The sequence below is a fragment of the Anser cygnoides genome, chromosome 5 (assembly GCF_040182565.1).
Source record: "Anser cygnoides isolate HZ-2024a breed goose chromosome 5, Taihu_goose_T2T_genome, whole genome shotgun sequence".
Classification (NCBI taxonomy): domain Eukaryota; kingdom Metazoa; phylum Chordata; class Aves; order Anseriformes; family Anatidae; genus Anser; species Anser cygnoides.
Genome location: NC_089877.1, coordinates 1,663,886 through 1,681,355, shown reverse-complemented (window position 1 = coordinate 1,681,355; position 17,470 = coordinate 1,663,886). Strand labels below are relative to the sequence as shown.

The 17,470-nt window shown below is 40.1% G+C and overlaps 1 protein-coding gene across 3 annotated transcripts in view; it reads left to right on the top strand.

Annotated features, from left to right (window-relative positions):
• MICAL2 (microtubule associated monooxygenase, calponin and LIM domain containing 2) overlaps window positions 1-17,470 on the top strand; it is a 161,188-nt gene that overhangs the window by 47,224 nt on the left and 96,494 nt on the right. For all 3 annotated transcript variants that reach the window (XM_048070101.2, XM_048070085.2, XM_066998101.1), the window contains one exon: window positions 13,622-13,975. In XM_048070101.2, the coding sequence (XP_047926058.1) occupies window positions 13,712-13,975 (264 nt within the window). In that variant the 5' untranslated portion in view covers window positions 13,622-13,711. The remainder of the gene's footprint in view (window positions 1-13,621; window positions 13,976-17,470) is intronic.

Below are 17,470 nucleotides of genomic sequence, written 5' to 3'. Positions count from 1 at the left end.
GCCAGAGTGCTGTGAGACATGGCAGCTCTGGAGCAGCCCTGCCCGTACAGGTCTGCCCTAAGGTAAAGGGGTAATCAAATAAGCGCAGCTGCCCCAGCTGCTGGAAGTTGGGCTGCCAGGGGCCTGCACAAAACTTCTGATTTTAGGAAGAAAGGGTGCTTTTTGCCTGTTTTATGTACTGACCTGTGTGGAATACAATCTGATCTGAAAATACCAAGGTGAGTTGTCTGTGCCTTGCTGTACACTGCCAAGATGCCTCGGAGAAATATGTTCTATAGAAGTTGATTCACAATTATTTGATACACTGGATGTTAGGAAGCCAATGAAGTGCCTTCTGCACTTTTTTCCCCACAATATTCTCTTAGACCAGCTTTATGTATTCAAAGCAGCGTTTCATGTGCACATTCTACGGGCAACAACAGGAGAGATTGTAGTGGCCACTGAAGTAACTTAGCATCTGTAACTTCTTTATAGTTTCCTTTAGTCTCCTTACTTAATGCAAATGTATAGCATCTTAAGCTTATTTTTCCCACTGGTACAAATAACTGAAAAGTTCTCTATTTCCATCACAGAAAACTAGGAATAAACTGTTCTGGACAAGACTGACTTGCTGCCTTAGGGCATCTGATAAGCAAGCACTTGGTTGTTTTGAATTTTTTCTTGGAGTGCTTGTGCTGCTCCCACAGAAGCAGTGCGCAGGTCACAGCCGGGACTGGTGGTCAGCAACGGGCAGAGACGAGAGAGCCCCAACTATAGGTGATGCGGTGGGAGGACTTTGGGTCACGGAGCACATATACAACATCGTGCGAAATACGACAAACAAGTTTTCCTGAAAGGCTTCACATCATTAGTGGCAGCAGGAGCCCTGGGATGTGCACTCGCAAGCACAAGCACTGTAAAATATCCTTGAGTGTGCATGTATGTAGTTTTAAATGTGGCAGTTTAAGGTAGCAGGTTAATCTGGCTAGAAAGGAGCCAGTTTTCTCTTGATGCAGACGGCAGTATGTCTGATAGACCTCGTCTGAAAGGAACTCCCTGAAGTTGATAGCATCAGTGAAGAATTTGAGCTCAGTCTAGCTTTGATAGAAACATGAGGTCTGAAAACCCTCTCATCCTCCTAGCTGCCAGAAACACCACCAAGGAGGCACTGATGTTCAAAGCCTTTGCTGTGTTAATCTGTGCACAGGGGAGCTGGAGCATTTGAACTTAATGGAGTTGATGCCGATCTGTGCTGGGCAGGAAGGAGGGCATGGGTGAAAACTCACATGCTATACCTTAAAGAAATGGATTTGTGACTGTTGCAGTCACTTCCTGGCTGCTTTTTGCAAGGGCTTCTGATGTAGAAATGCATTATGGAAGTCTCTTGACTCCTATATAAGCTTTTTTCATACTACTGTGCTTTTCAAATTTTATTTTTCTCCTTTGGCTACTGGTTTGAGAGTTTTTGTTCAGATAGTATTCCGCTGTAGTGTGACTTACATGCAAAAGGAAGCACCGTTCCTTGAACATACTGCTTTCAGAGCTGATATAAGCTCATTTTAAACTTGTCCTATACTTCTTCCTTACAGATGGTTTAATTTGAGGTTTAGCTTGTATGCTTACTCTCTTTTTTGAGGGGAGTGAGCTCATACTGTGCAAATTATACCTTTTGGTCCTGGTGTGCCAACTGCGTGTGCTCCCCCCCTCCCCATGCAGTAAGTGCACAATACCTGAACCAGAATTGTGATCACGTGCCTTTGGGTGCAGTGTATACTGAAAAACCTGTTTTTAACTTCAGTTCAAAACTGAAAGGGGAAATGCTGCAATTTTACATTTCGTCATGGTTCAGCTTTTACTTCAGAGGGCATCTTCACTTCATGCTGTTTATCACTTGCTCATTGCCTTTAGTAATCCAAGCAACTGTTTGAAACAAAACATTTTGTGTATCTGTGGTGTTTTTTTTTTTAAAGTCTAAGCTGGAAAGCAAAAAGTGTCTGACAGTACCTCTAAAGTTCTCTTGTTATTTGTATATATCATCCCCCCCCAGTCCATCAATGCTTCACAAAGTGGTAAATGATCTTTAGGGGTTTTTCTGTTAGCGTGGGTTTTCTTTGCAGCAGAGTAGTGAAGTGAGTAGTGTTAAATGGGGTCCTTCAGCTGCCCATCCTCACCAGCATCCATCGCTGTGCTGTGAAGGGAGGGACAATAGAATTGGGGCTGCTCCAAACGTGGATCCACCCTGTTCTGTCTGCACCTCTTCATCATCAGCCACCTGTGTGCCAATCCTGAGTCCAGAAGGCAGGCTTGGTATGGCAGTGGCAGAGTGAGATGCCAAACACCGATCACTGCAGTCTGTAATTAAAAAGCTAAGAAAGTGCAGCACAAGTGAAGGCTGTCTGTGCTGTTCTCCTGGGTTTATGAGCACTCGGAGCCCTGTGTAGTGATGTCCTTTTGAAAGATGCTGCAACGAAATCCATGCTGGGTTGTGCAGTATTGCTCTTGGGGCACTGGTTGTGTTAATACTCAACCACAATAGTAAGGCACCCGCTGTATCAGGGCATTAGCTAGGTCTATTCCCAGTGAACTAAAGCATGATACCTTGAGGTTAGATAAAGATCTGTTTGTGCATTTCAGTGAAATAAAAGCCATACTGCTTACCTGTATGCAGAAGAGAGGGAGAAATCTATGCTGATGTGTAACCAGATACAAGTTCAAGCCAATGAATGTTGCAGTCTCAGTACTGAATATGTTTGTGTGTGTTTTTTTAATCATAGTTGTAAAGTTAAGAACTTCACCGTATTTCCTTTGTATGTTATATCCAAAATTGTTTCTCTGCCTCTTTTATCTGACAGTCTGTTCTCTCTTTTCTTGATTAGTCGCTAAAAGTTGGGCAATATTAAAGTAGTTTGAGCTATCTATGAAAGAACTGTAATAACAAATGTTATCGTCAGACTTTTCATTAGTCATCTTCTACATATTTAAGCCTAAGAAGATGCATCCACTGTTGTTGATCTTCACTACTGTTCATAGGACAAAGTTTAAACCTCAGACCTTTGGAACAGGTCTTTACAATGTATATGATGAACAATTACTATTAAATGCTCTTTTGGTGTTTCACATGTTCTAGTTATACTTTTCTGCACTGGAGAAGATGAATCCTAATTTAATTCTAACTGACCGTTTCTCAGCTTACCTTGTGAAAACAATGATATATTCGTCATCTCTTCTGATATTGCTTAATTATATTCTGTCCTCAAAGCTTTTTTGAAGGGATTGATTCTAACATTTTATTACCACTGTTATTTTATTTCCTGATGGATTTCCTCCCAAATAATGTTTTGAGATGTATTTTGTTGGTTTGAGAAGGTTGTTCTGCAGCAGAAATGGATGATGTTTTTTTTAACTCTTGGGATCTGATTTTTTTTTTTGTCAGTTTGTTTGTACTTTGTTTTTCTTCAGTTTTTGGGAGATGGTAGAAATTGTACTTTATATTTTCTTCCAAAAATATTGCTTCTCAAAGTAGAAGCAATATTTTTGGAAGAAAATGTCTTTTCTGATCTATTCTGGTAACTGTGGGTCCAGCTTACAAGGACCAGAAAAAGAAAACATTCATTAAGTGATCCAAGTAAATTTTCTTTTTTTGTCTTCTCATGTAAATGTCCCCTAGAGCATAGTTTGGTGTCCAACCTAAATTTTCTGGTTTTCCACCACCCTCTGGCTGACTTCTCTGGGTGCTTCTTCACAGTTTCCAGTGTTGATCAGTGGCTGGTATTTGGTGGTGACCTGACAGTATTCTAGCCAAGGAGCCTATCAGCTGCAACTCAAAACTAGTTTGCTGTTGTTATTTTTTTATTTCTCTAGCTTAATTGCAGTTCCCATAGATTTCAGAGCAACATGATCATCTTAATACCCTTATAAGCCATAGGAAGTAGTGTGTGCTAGCTTGCATTTACAAATGATAACAGCTGAACGTGGTTCCTAAAAGTGAGTGTATATATACATATGAAAATATTGCTCAGAATGTTTTATTTCTTTGATGATTGGCAGTGCAGTACCATCTATGTTTTCAGTGGATTAATTCTGGTTACTGATCTGAAAGTCTGATGTCTACAGATGAGGGCAGCTCTGCCAGATGAATTACTGAGGCCTGCAGCCCTTGGTGTCTTGCAGCTCTTGCACTGTTTCTTCCCCCCTGTTCAGCTCCTGGGTAATTGCCGCAGCCCCAGTAATGAGAGGGAAATGTACTGGAGAGAAGACGCATGAACCAGAGATCCACACTCTGCAATGTACTCCTGAGAGTTTTTTGAAGGTATTCTGTTGGTGCCTTTCTTTTTCCTCCCTCTTTTCCCCCAGACAAACCCTGGGCAGTTTGCTTCAGCATAGCTATCACTTCATGGTTTCGGTTTAAAAAAAAAAAAAAAAACAGAAAAAAAAAACGGTTATTTCCTTTCTCACAGAAATCCCAAGAGGAAACAAAAGACAGTCTCACTGTGATATCCCCTGCTCTCTGCTCCCTCACTGCAAGGCACTTTCTGGTCTCTCCAGAGAATGTCTTTGGGCAATTCAGTCTGAGCAGCAGTGCTGATTGCCTTTGTCTACCCTGTAGTCCCCTGGGCTGAGAGTGGCCCCAGGAAGGGGACAGCTGTGTCTGGGCACGTGGGGCTCCTACAGGAGCAAGCAGGTAAGTTGTGGAGGCCGGTGGCCCCTTCGCCCCATGCTCTCTGCTTGGGAGAAGTGCTGGACATGTGGCAGCACCACCTCGGGCACTGCTGTGTGAGCTCACAGCCCATCTCACTGCCCCGTCCTTCTGGATTATCCCTGTTCTCAAAGTGAGATGATTTCCATGACTGCTGACTAAGAGTCTGCTTCTTCCTGGTCCATGCATTTGTTTTTTTTTTTCGTGGTGTATTTACCTCTGTAATTACGTCTCCTTGCGTACAAACGGAAAGCTCTATTAGAGGAACCACTGCTGCTAAATGTGGCTCAGTTTTGTTGGTATAGCTGCATCTACACCAGGGATTTCGCTGACCTGGCTCTGTCAGCTGGTGGGTATGCATTTTTTTCATGCTTCTCAGACACAGTTGTGCTATCAGAGTTTTCCCTGTGGCTTGGAGGTGAGGAGCAGAGAGGAGGATGCGGGGCTGCGAGTGGGAGTGCGGTGCAGCGGCTGTGCAGCACTGAGTGGCATGGGAGCTCCCTCTGCATCCCCTGCACCCCTGCTCAGCACGCTTGGCTGTGCCGCCTCCCTGCTGAACGTGACTACAGTAGCTGAACGGTAAACTTACTCGCTGTCTGAAGCTGTCAGACCCCTGTCCTAGCATCCTACTTAAAGTGGAAAATCTTGTGCTGATTAACCATCCAACCCGCTGCCTGTTCTGTGCTAAGTTGTTATACCTCAGCTGTTCTAGTGTGTGAGCTTGAAATTGTGTCATCACGGGAAAAACAAGGCAGGATTTGCAAAGAGCTTAAAGTTTGTCCACTTAACTGTTTTCACTGGCAGTTCTCTCATAACATCATTTAACTTGAGTAACAGGCGCTTTTTCTTGAGAGGTGTGCTTACTTGCTGGCTGATGTTAAATTCCTTATGGCATACTTCTTTCTTTCTTGTGATGCCGACCTAGGAAAAACATCAGCATAAACTTTCTACTGTTGTTTATATTGTGTTTCTAATCTACTACAGCAGCGCTGAAAGATGTTCTTTCTTGTAACCAGTCTAAACAAGAGTGAGGTTTTAGTATCTTGTTTATGTATAACATTAACCCCCTAATGAATGTGGCTTAATCACCTAAAGTTTTCTGTGAAGATATTTACCATATGGAAACTTGGGACCCTTTAATAGACCTTTTACCACCCCGTTAGAAATAACAGTTTTTAAATACTCACTGTAAGCTGCTGTCTTAAAAACAAGCAAACAAAACAGCAACAACGAAAACCCATCAAGCTGAATACTTCTGTGTTTAACTGTCTATCTAGAAAACTCACGAAGCAATGTGTGACCCTTAGGTGTGCATTAATCTTGGCCAACTAAATTCTCTGAAATGTATATTCATCCAAATGTTATGGTTCTCTGTGACTGTTAAAATTCTGGTAATCTTCACTGTGCCTTACAGAGGAGACTGGTGCATATGAAAATAACAAGGTATAAAGGGGATGGTATGAAGAAAACAGAACCAGATCCTGAGGATTAGATTTTTACCTGATTTTGATCAATGAACAATTCTTGCAAAATCAATCTGTCCTGTAATTGGTACTTTTGTTTCATGAAATATTATCTGTCCATCCTGCTTATTAACTCTGTTTAGGAAAGCATAATTTTTAGGCAAAGAAACTAAGTCAATGACTGAAGTTGCATGTTTGAGTGCAGCTCATGCATACATGAAGTGACCTGCGTGTATGGTCCTGGTTTACTAGCCATTGAAGTTCTTTCTTGCACACATGTAGTTTAACGGGAAATGACTCATCATAAGGAATCAGCAATAAATTATTGCTCATGATAAATATCATCACTGTGTACTTGTTCACATTTTTCTCCAGTCCACCCACCTGCCTGAAAGCTTTAGGGTATGTGGCAAGCCCGGATGACTGTGAGGCTAAGGTTTAGCTGATTTCAGCTGTAACGATGTGTAAAAAGCTTGAGTATATCTGAATGCACTCCACTTGTGTATAAACACATGCATGGGGATGCTCTTGCTAGATAAATACATCCAAGGTTTAATGCACCCAGGCTCAAGGGGTTTTTTGTTCTGCTTTGTTTGTTTGTTTGTTTTTAAATCCTTCCCAAAATGCTGTGAGATGCGAGTTTCTGCTTTCCTACCTCAGGGCATAGCCTGTGAACCTGTATCAGACGAACAAGCTCTGGGCGAATCAAAATAACAAATTGCTCCAGCAAAGAGCACCTACTAGCTTGTACGGTGGGGACCTCACCTTAACCCCTACCCCATAATGGTGCCCAGAGAGCAGCAACAGTGTTCCCATCATCATGTTTTAGGCTCTGTTGTAATTTCTGATGGTCCCAGTAAGACGGTTATAAAAGCTTGGTGTTTCTGGAGATCCATGGAAGAAGCCAGCCCTTGTTTTAGCAGGTTTGTGCTAATGACTGTTACCACGCAGCTTGCAGCAGGGACACACATCTTTCCTACTTGAGAAAATTTAGATTCTTTAAGCCTCCTTAGTCTATTCTTTAGGATTCTTTAACCTCCTTAGGTTACTGTTTGGTTCAGATCTCAGTATTTGTATATGGGCGGCATGCCTGAAATAGCCTTAAGATGATCCGTCCACACATGCTGAGTTTTCGTTGTGCTTCAACATGCCTCTTTGTCTAGTTAAAAAGGTTTATAAAACAGATGCTGAAGGACAGCAACTTGGATGTTTTGCAGGTGTTTACCATATGAAACAGTAATATCAAGGAAACAGAATTGATCATAAAACATTTGTAAGTTTTTACCATTACAGTAACTTTAAACATTGCATAGTTTTGTTCTGTATTTTGAGTAAAACATGAATTAAAACCAGATAATAAAGGTATAAGCAGCACTTAAATATATTTAAGTCAGAATCTGTGTAAAATAAATATACTATCTTCATTGTGCTAACACCAAAGAATAATAATTGGGCTAGAGAATCTTTTTCCCTCAAAACCATTTAACTTAAAAGTTTAGAGTTGCAGTTTCTGGTGGTATAGGTAGTATAACACCATTGCTAGGAAAAAAAAATGAAATTATTTTTTGAGGAGTGAGTTTTACATATATCTGTATTTCTGATCAGTAGTTTGAGTACGTGCTGCATACAGATACCTGAAAAAATATGCATTGTTGTTCATTTGAAATACTTGTGCCTGTGTTCTGCAAAATGAGTGCCCAGGGGGTTTCAGTGATGCTCCTAGGACAGGACTTCTCATGCAGGCAGCAGAATGGTGCAACCCACACTGTTGCAAGTTTTCTGTTTAATTTTGTCAGAATTCTGCATTGCAAGAGTGGCTGTATGAGAGCAAATGCAGGGTGGCTTTGGCCCCACCAGCAGGTGCAGATGTTTGAGCTTCCGTCTCTGGGATTACATGTGCAGGCCTTGGGCAGCATCCTGTGCCTTGTCCATGCCAATGCTGTATGTTTGCATGAATGGAGGCATGTGCAAGCTGCAGGCTCAAGGGATTGATCTCATTTTTCTGTCAATGATTTAGCATATTTGCACTGTAAAACTGGAAACTTCAGACCAGTAACATCAAGAAATAAACTGGAGTATTTTTAAAGTCTTCAACTTTAAAATGTGTGCAGTGTGACTTAATCTGTGTGGCAGATCAAATCCTACTGGTAGATCATCTAGTTTTATTCTTCCTGTGTATGCATCAAAAATATTCACAGCGAAGTGTTAGTGTGCTTGTGCAAGTGCTTCCAGCTCTGTTTTATATTCTGGGTTGATTCCAGATGTAGCAGGTTAAATCAGCACAGCAGCACACGTTTGGAAGGCTGTTTGAAACGTCTCATATGACTTCGGCAAAACAAGCTGATAGCGTGTACGGTAACCTTGTAAGTTCACAGGCACAGAGTCTCGGTAGGAACTGTTTTGAATTCCATACTTGGCTTGAGAAGTTATTTTGCAGGAGTTCTGTGGAAGTCAGCTCCTTATAAAAATACAGAAAAAGAATTTAGCTGTTTATATAGAAAGGCTGTTCATGAGGCTATGTTCAGAAGCGATTTCTGTTCATTGATGTTTCTGTGAGGGTTGTGTATCTCAAGAAATGTGTTTTCTCTTTGTCACCAATAAAAAATGAGTATTTTAGGCAAATGTACTTTTTGTGTTTTAACTGGTTTTATAAGCAAAACAAGGGAGGTTCAGTTGTTACCAGAATCACATAATGTCAATTCCAGGAAAACATGCGAAGAAACCAAACCACCAAAAAGCTGTGTTTCCTCCAGATAGAAATATTTGTATTTAAAATGGCCACCATGAAAGCAAAGTGTCTAGTGTGAGTAGAAACTAAGTGGAAAAGCCTACATGGTCCATAACGCAGTCAGTTTCACGTGCAAATGTCACTTACTGTAATGATGCTGAGATTTTTAGACATTTGTATTAGGGAAGAGAGCAGAAATCCTGCAGTTTTCACTGATGATGAAGAAGCGCCAAAGTAAACAATTACTACAGATGCTGCAGAATCCACTCTTTCATTCCTGTTGATGTTTTTAACCTTAAGCAAACAGTAAACATATTGTAGCCTGCATGCCAAACTAGTCTTAAAAGAATTTGCTCTCAGTAAACATAGCAGAATTAGGGCTGTATTGAAAACAGAATTAGGATTAGTAGTATTGAAATGCTAGGAATTTAATTCCTTTCCAATCTCCCTGAGGAACTTGTTCTCAAGCATTAGACAAAGAGCACTAGGAGACTAAAGAAGGACTTGAATGTGCTGCAAGTTTGAATTAAAATTAGTGGTCTTTATCTCTCCAATGGGACAACTAAGCCTCCAAAAAAAAACAAAGCTTGAGAGCATACTGCCTCAAAACACTGTTGACAAGTGCTTCACCATGGTATTATTGTCGAAAGTTAGTCGTTTTCATTTAATGACTCCTGTATGTCAACTTTGTTTGCTGTATTATGCTGAAGGGTTTCATGTGCAGGTGTGAACTAGCTCTGTACATCAATTTAGGGAGTGATAATTCATGAAATTATCCTAACATTTTGTTTGCTACTCTCAAAATTATCTGTAGCAACAGAGCTTGTTCCACAAAAAGGAAGCATTAGCCAAGACTGCAGGCATTTGCTTTCATACATTTATGTCTGTACATGCACCATTGTTTTAATTTCCACTTTCTTTCTGTCCTTTCTCCAATTTTTTAAACTTTCTCCTTGGGTAACCACCAGGGATGAACAGCAATTGTCAAGTTCTCTCATGTCATGTTCCTGTTTCCTCCCTGACTGGAGGCAGAAAGGGATAACTTATCATAAAAATGCAACCCTTCTGCTTCTCAGTGTCTGCAGCTCGTGTCTGGGAGCCTTCCAGAGCTTCCTAATAGCATGGGAAGCTCTGTAGAAAGCCAAATTCTCATATGCACTTAATGCATCATGCATGGGACCTATTGTTAGCTGTGAATCTAACCCAAAACTACCAAAGCATGTGGATGCTTCAGTTCTGACTTAATAATCTAGACAAACAGTTCTTTTTCCTGCTCTCTAATTCTCTTCTTTTCTGTGGTCTAATTTTTTATTGCAGTACTTGAGTAAAATTTCAGATTAACTTCACTATATTTTTGGTTTGTGTTTCCAGAAGTTCAACAGACACTTTGACAAGCGTAAGTTGTGGTTTCAGCCTCAATACTCACCTTGATGAGATTTTCAGACCTGTATTTCATCACATGAATGATCTGTATGGTGAGGGAGGAAAAAGGGTGAATGATGGTCCTCTTAAGAACTCCTGTATTTTCCTCAAACACTTCTGTTTGTTTCTTTCTTTGGCTTTTTTCCCACTACAGGTAAACAGCTTATGTATTACACTTTAAGTGTTTGAGTTGATTACGGAACACAAAACTTACCGTAGTTAATTACTCCATTCAACTTCTGGTCCTCATTGCATTATTTTTAGTGAGTTATGCACAATACTGCAGTGAAAGACTGCTGACTCCTCAGAAGAAAGCATATACTTTTCCATGAGTTGCATATCCTTACAGCACCATTTTCCTCTGTCATTCTGTCAACACAGTCTTAATGCGGAAAAAAAAAAAAAAAAGTGGTATTTCCAGCAAACCAGAAACTCCAGTAACCAGAGTCTCCTGTGTCATCTGGCCATTCTGACCACAAACAGGCTTTTTTGGAGAACATGACCTGTGACGCAGCAAGGAGAAATGCTCAGCTGGTGAGCAAATGTCTGCTGAGTTGCTGCTTCTCAGTATGGACAAGATGGGAGCCTTTTGGAAATTCACGTGGAGAAAATTTCATGCCCATCAAAAGCAGCCTCAGTCATGGCTTTGCAGTGTTGAAGGAGGAAAGTTTTAAGCCTGGGGAAGGTCTCTTGGCTGCTCTCTTCCCCCAGAGGAAAGGCAGGGGAAGCCCAGGCCTGCTGTGTGCATTTGTGTGCTTATGCACCACATGCTTCCACTAGCTTGCATCGAGCTAGAAATGTTTCCCTGCCCTTCACTTTGCCCACAGTCGCTCCTGCTGGCTCTCTCCTCTTCACCAGCCCTGGCACTTGCTGTTTTTCCTTTTAGGTTGCTTCAGATATGGCTCTACTTTTTAGCTTTTTCTCTTCCTGCTCCCCCTGGCCCTTTCCTTGCTGGGTGGAAACAGCTGAGGCTGTAAGTCTCCTTTCTGTGTGCAGAAAAGAAATTAAATTTGAGAGTTTGTGATTGAACTCTTATCAATTATGCTGAAGTTTTAAAGATATTTGTGTTACATGAGCATGGTAACAATCTTGTGGTGAGCTATTGAAAACAGTGGGGAGGAAGTATTGTTTTATGGCTGTTAGGTCAAAGTCTTGTAGTGCTGAGGCAATAACGATGCAAGTTTAAAGCCACGAAGAAAACCTAATCTGGCTGCCACACGCTTGGCTGAACTGTCCATAGTGCAGCATTTCACTGACACTTCGACAGTCAGGAAGAAGCTCTTTGTAACTATTTGAAGTGAAAAGAAAAATGCTTTGGCTTTTTGTTAAAAATCTCTCCAGCAGATATGGAAATTACATAAAATAAGTGTTTTATCTTTTTTTTTAATTGTTCTAAAATCCTGGGGTACCTATATACCCAAAAGCCACTATGTATCTCTGCCTTCCCAAGCACTGGTGAGTGTCACACCCGGACCCCCTTGCCCATGTGTCCTGGTGGCCAGGCTGCCTCCTGCCAGCATGCAGTTGTTGGAGGATTGTGCTCATTAATCAAGGCCTTGAACCTGGAGAGGTGCTGGACATCTTCAACTCCTCTCGAGTCAATGCACTCAGTTTCTTGAAAAATTAAACCTTCTGGAAGTTGGGGCATACAAAATGTTTGTACTTTTTTGTACTTTTACTTCATGAAACTCTTCAGAAAAGGGCACGGAGCATACTATAAATGAAGTATTCAGAGGGGAAAACAAAAATTTCCTGACTTATTCTTGGCACTACATATTTAATCATGACATTTGTTCTAAGAAAATGTACAAACTCTTAACATTGCCAATTTGTTTTACCCACAAACCAACAGCAGACTGATGTGCACACAAAGGTTATTTATTTTGAGCATAGCCAGGGAATGTGAGTGTTCCAAATGCTTCCTTATATCTCCCCATGGAATCTCTTTAATATGTTGCATAGTATTTTTCTGTATTAGAGGATTGTAAGATGGACACGGTAGGTCTCTGCGTTACTTAAATATACTGGTTATATTTTCTCTTTTCTTCTTTGAAGGAAATGCGAGCAGAGAATGAGTAGTTTGTGAACAGTGTTAAAAAGTGTAACTTCAAAGGCACTTCTAACTATTTGTTCTAAAACTATCAGCCAACAGATGATGTTCCAAGCAAAATAACTAATTATGTGGGAGGTTAGGCAAGCATTGATTTAGTTTTTGGTTGCTTGGGCTGGTAGATAATTCTTTAATAGCAAGAAAAAGAATATATGACTTAAATCTCAGGACTTGAATTCAGGTAGACCCTCTTCTGAGAACAAGTTTATACATAACCTGTAATAATTCTCTTGGAAAATGTGAAATCCACTTGGATATTTTCTTTGGACTGTGGCTGACTTTAAGACACTCCCCATTAGAGACTTGAGAGCAAGGTTAAGGAAGGATGAGGGAGTACCCCAATGAAAGTATTTCAGTTCTTGCAAACTTATGTTAATTTAGAATAGCTTTGCTTTTACAGAGTGTAAGGGTATTTATCTGGACTATGAGGCACAGTTTGACAGTGATCATATTACTCGGAAAAGCCAGTGGAACTTAGTGGGCCAGACATCATTACTTTATATCATTAGCACATGACAGGGTAAGACTCCAAACACATAACTTGGGTTTTAGTGTGTGGAGATAAAATTCCTTTCCATAAAGTACAGCACCAAACCATTTCTCATTTTGGCAAGAATTAGAAAAAGGGGAGTTCTCTGCGTTTACTTGTATACTGTTTCATCAGTTCTGGTGTACCTTGTGATAATGTTTCTGCTTAGCCTGTTGTGTGCATTTGCTTGTGGTAAGTGATTGGGCCAGTTCTGAATTGCTCTGGCTAAGCTGTGCTCTTGCCACTAGCTTGTACAACAGGAGAAAATTCCCTAAAATAGCATTGACTTTTGGCTTCAGATTTCTAAGGATTCTAAAGACCAAAATGTTGCTAGAGATGTACTTGCTGTGGCTTAAATTCTGATTAGGAAAAGCATCTGACCATTTGTTTTTTCTTAATCCATTAGCTAGCATTTATCACTGAATAAAAATTAAGGTAATTCTCAGACTTCAGGTGAAGCAGGTTGATTTTGAAATAGACTTGTGTGTAGGAGTTTTGTAACAGTCTTCATGAAGTACTTGTCATGACAGTGCAAGTAGGTTTATTTGTAGCACATCTTAAATACCCTTGCTAACCTTTTGTACCTTGTTGTCCAACAGTCATGTGCTGTGTTTTATTCGCATTGGATATGCAATTTACGGGCTTAATTTTTCATAGAACCTGCTTTAACATGACCTATGTTTGTATTTTCTAGGCATAACATGCTTGGAAGTACCTGCTAGTGTTGGTTACCTGTACCCTACGAGAGTTCCAGCTTAATCGTTTTCAACACTTCTTCCAGAACATGGGGGAAAACGATGATGAAAAATACAGTCAAGCTGGACAGATATTTGAAAACTTTGTGCAAGCATCAACATGCAAAGGTACCATTCAGGCTTTCAATATTCTCACTCGCCAACTTGAATTAGATCCTTTGGACAATAGAAACTTTTACACCAAACTGAAGTCAAGAGTAACCACATGGAAGGCCAAAGCTTTGTGGAACAAGCTTGATAAAAGAGCAAGTCACAAAGAGTACAAACGTGGAAAATCTTGTATGAACACTAAGGTAAGTGGAAAAGGTCATTTCTGGATTTCATAATTTAGAACCTTTTAAACTCGGTTATCTACAAAAGCAAAGTTTCCCCTTAATATACTTGTTGAAACTGTGACCGATACCAAACAATTTTGTCAGGCTTGCAGATATTTTTAGTCTGGAAACGTACAGCATGTCAGAGTAGTCCTAAAAGCACCCTGTTTTACAGTCTACCTCAGTCACAGCAGACAAGTTTTCTGTGCCTCTTTAGACATCAGCGTCGATCAGCCATGAGATGTAAGCTCGTAAGTCAGTAGCGTACATTCATTTCAGGCTCACAAGAACTACTTGCGTCATTTAAACAGAGTTTTGCAAGGTGTCAGTCACGACATAGTCAGCAGGCTCCCCCATTTGCTGCTTGGTGCATGCTGTAAGACACCAGAGCTGATCAAATGTGTTTCAACAGCACTAAACTGTTCTTTGGAAGCTGCTTCATGGAGTTTTGGGAGATCTGTCTTTGTCACCTAGCATTGGTTCTAGTTGCTAAATAACAGGAAAAGAAAATCCTGCGTTATTTAAGGATTTAAACGCTTGCATGTAAATGCTTTTTAGCAAACACAGTGTGGATGATTGGTACTTGGTAGTTACTGAAAGAGGTGGTCTGCTTGGTGGTGAAAAGGACAGGAAATGATCTTCTCTTCAGCAGAGCGTGAAAATACTGTATTTTGATAGGGGACCACTGAAAGTTGGTATAACTCTTGTTAAAATGGAACAAAATGCTTTAGCTCATGCCATCTTACTCCATCTATTCTGTGACTGATCATTCTTAATAGCTTTGTCTGAGAGCAGTTCACTTATTTACTATGAAATGATAGCTAAAAGTTGCTCCAAGAAGGTCTGGTTTTAAGAAGTTACTTGACTGTATTGCAGTAGAAGAGAAAGGAAGGGCACCCTGGGGGGTACCTAGACACCAACCAGACTTTTTAGTTTGAACTATCACTAAAGTGTATTATTTTATGGAATCAGTAGACAGTGATGAAGATTTCTCTTGTTTGAGTCATTGAATTGAGACTACCCAAAAGCATCAGGGAGAAGCATACCATGTTATTTTCTGTACATATAGAGGCCTCTGTTTTTATATATTTCATTTTTAATAATCTATTATTAACTTTTTATAATGTAATATCTGTACAGCATGTTTCTTTAGAAAACAAAGTATGCCATTACATCTGTTTGCACTGCTTTCCTGACTGCCTCTGTTTTTTTCCTTTTCTTTTTCCCATCACTTCCCTTTTTGATCTGTGCTTCCTCCCTCCCTTTCTGATCTTTTGAAAAGGCTTTAACATGTCATTGAGCATCTGTGTGATAAAAACAGACAGGAAAGGGGAGGAATGAGAATGTGTATGATGTTTAACAAATCATAGGAGATAATCCACATACACCTCACCTGCATATACAGTCCCAAGTCCAAATTTCCATTGTTAGCTTGAGGAAGTATTTGCAACACAAAGCAGTTTTAAGATCCATGTGAAGTATAAAATGAAACCCTGCTCAATCAAGTGTGACATCACAAAGCCAGGGCCTGATTCTGCAAAGTCCTTCAGCCAAGTGATTAATTTCTATATATAGTGAGAAGACTCATGGAAGTCATGGTGCATAAAATATAGCCTGTATAAAGCTTTACAAGGTTGTCAGGTAAGAGGCTAATCAACACGTCCAGCAGTGTTGAAAGTATGGTATTTCTGCTCTTTGAGAGTAAAGATTTATTTTTAGTGGCATGGTGTAAATATTTGCAGAAATTAATGGACGTATCTATGCTGTACGTATGATCAAATTGCAGATGAATATAGAATGTCTGTGTATGAACAGTACGCATATAGATGTTCTGTGAAATACCTAGATGTTCGTTGTGAATGTGGTCTGTGCCTGGACCTGCACTTCAATGTGTCATCACTGATTTAATGAGAGAAACACGAATCTTCAGATTGCTGCAAATGAAAGCAGTAACCACAGTCTGTGGGCTCTGTGGGGATATCTAGCAAACATTCCTCGCACGTGAATCACAGTCTACTGTGAAAGCCTATGTATGCAACATGAATGAGAGGAGACACGTTGCAAGAAGGCAGCAGACTCCCTGAACATTGATGTGATGTCCACTGACAGCTCCACTTGCAGATAAGGAATTCTCAGAAATGCTGGTAGACCCAACCGAAAAAGCAGTGCAAAGACATTAGGCTACAGTATGCACAGAACGATTTTCCTTTGGTGCAGCTGGGGATTTTCAGTTTGTTTTTTTTCTTGCATTTTATGCCAGCTACCATTTTTAGTAGAGGAGCAGGCAAACAAGAATTTAGCAGATAAAATCCTGGCAGCTGGGCCCAGTGCTCACCTCACCAGTGGAGTTGCTGGGATCTGGTTGAAGTGATCAGCTGGAGTAAAAATCTTTATTGTTAAAGCAGCATCACAAAATAAGCTCTTTGCAATTGCAGTTCTGTAAACAGCCAAGCTAATAGTCATCATTTAAAAATTAAAAAATTACTTGAAGGCTTTATATGAGGTTGGGCCACGAGTGCTGTAGCTGATTGTGCAGCTCACAGTTCTTCTCAGCTATGGTTTTGCAGTCTGACTTCTTACAATCTTCTCCATCTTTGAAGGAGACATCAGAATACAATCAGAATGTAAACTACTCCTTGTGGTGTGTGTCTGCTGTCTTTTGTTTGTTTTAAATCAGAAAACAAGAACCTGCTGCCTTACCCAGTAGCTTGTCACTTTTTGCACAGTATTCAAGAGCAAAATGCTGTACTTCCTGATTTTTTTGCTTGTAAACTCTTCAGCTACACTTAGGTTACTCTTATTAGAGTAACAATATACACAAGTTTCCTACATACAGAATGTTCCACTTCAACTAAATAACAAGAACCCGTTGTCTTAACTGCTCTTGAAGAACACTGCCAAATACAGTTTTCAGAGTTTCTACAATGATATGATTTTAAGCTGGATGAGTAAAAACAGTTGAACAATTTTCAAGAAGTTCAAACCCACTGCTATTTCAGAGTTGACTTATTGTGGACTTTAATTTTTCCTTTCTTTCTTTGTAGAAGAAACCAAAACAAAAACAAAACAATGCAGAAAAGCATGCTGAAAATTGTGGCAAAAAGGAACTTTTTTTTTGAGGCTGTAGGAATCCTGTTTGGTAAACATTTAACATACATAGATCTACTTCGTTCCATGACAAACATGTAGAATGGGAATTGATACTGTTCTGAATTGCTGTTTCTGGACTTGGCATTTGCACAGTTCACCAATATTACTGGAAAAGAGAAATCTGCGCTAGGTAGCCAAAACTAGAAATCCTTCTGTACTTTTTCAGATCTATCTGGAAAAAGAGCATAAATTTATTCTGGTAAAGTTTCTCCATCATTTTCATCTTTTACTAGTAAATTCAGAGGAATGCATTCAGAATCTGTAATTATTATTTCTTTCTTTGTGAAGTAGAACATAGCTAGACAATTGGAAAAAAATGTTGTT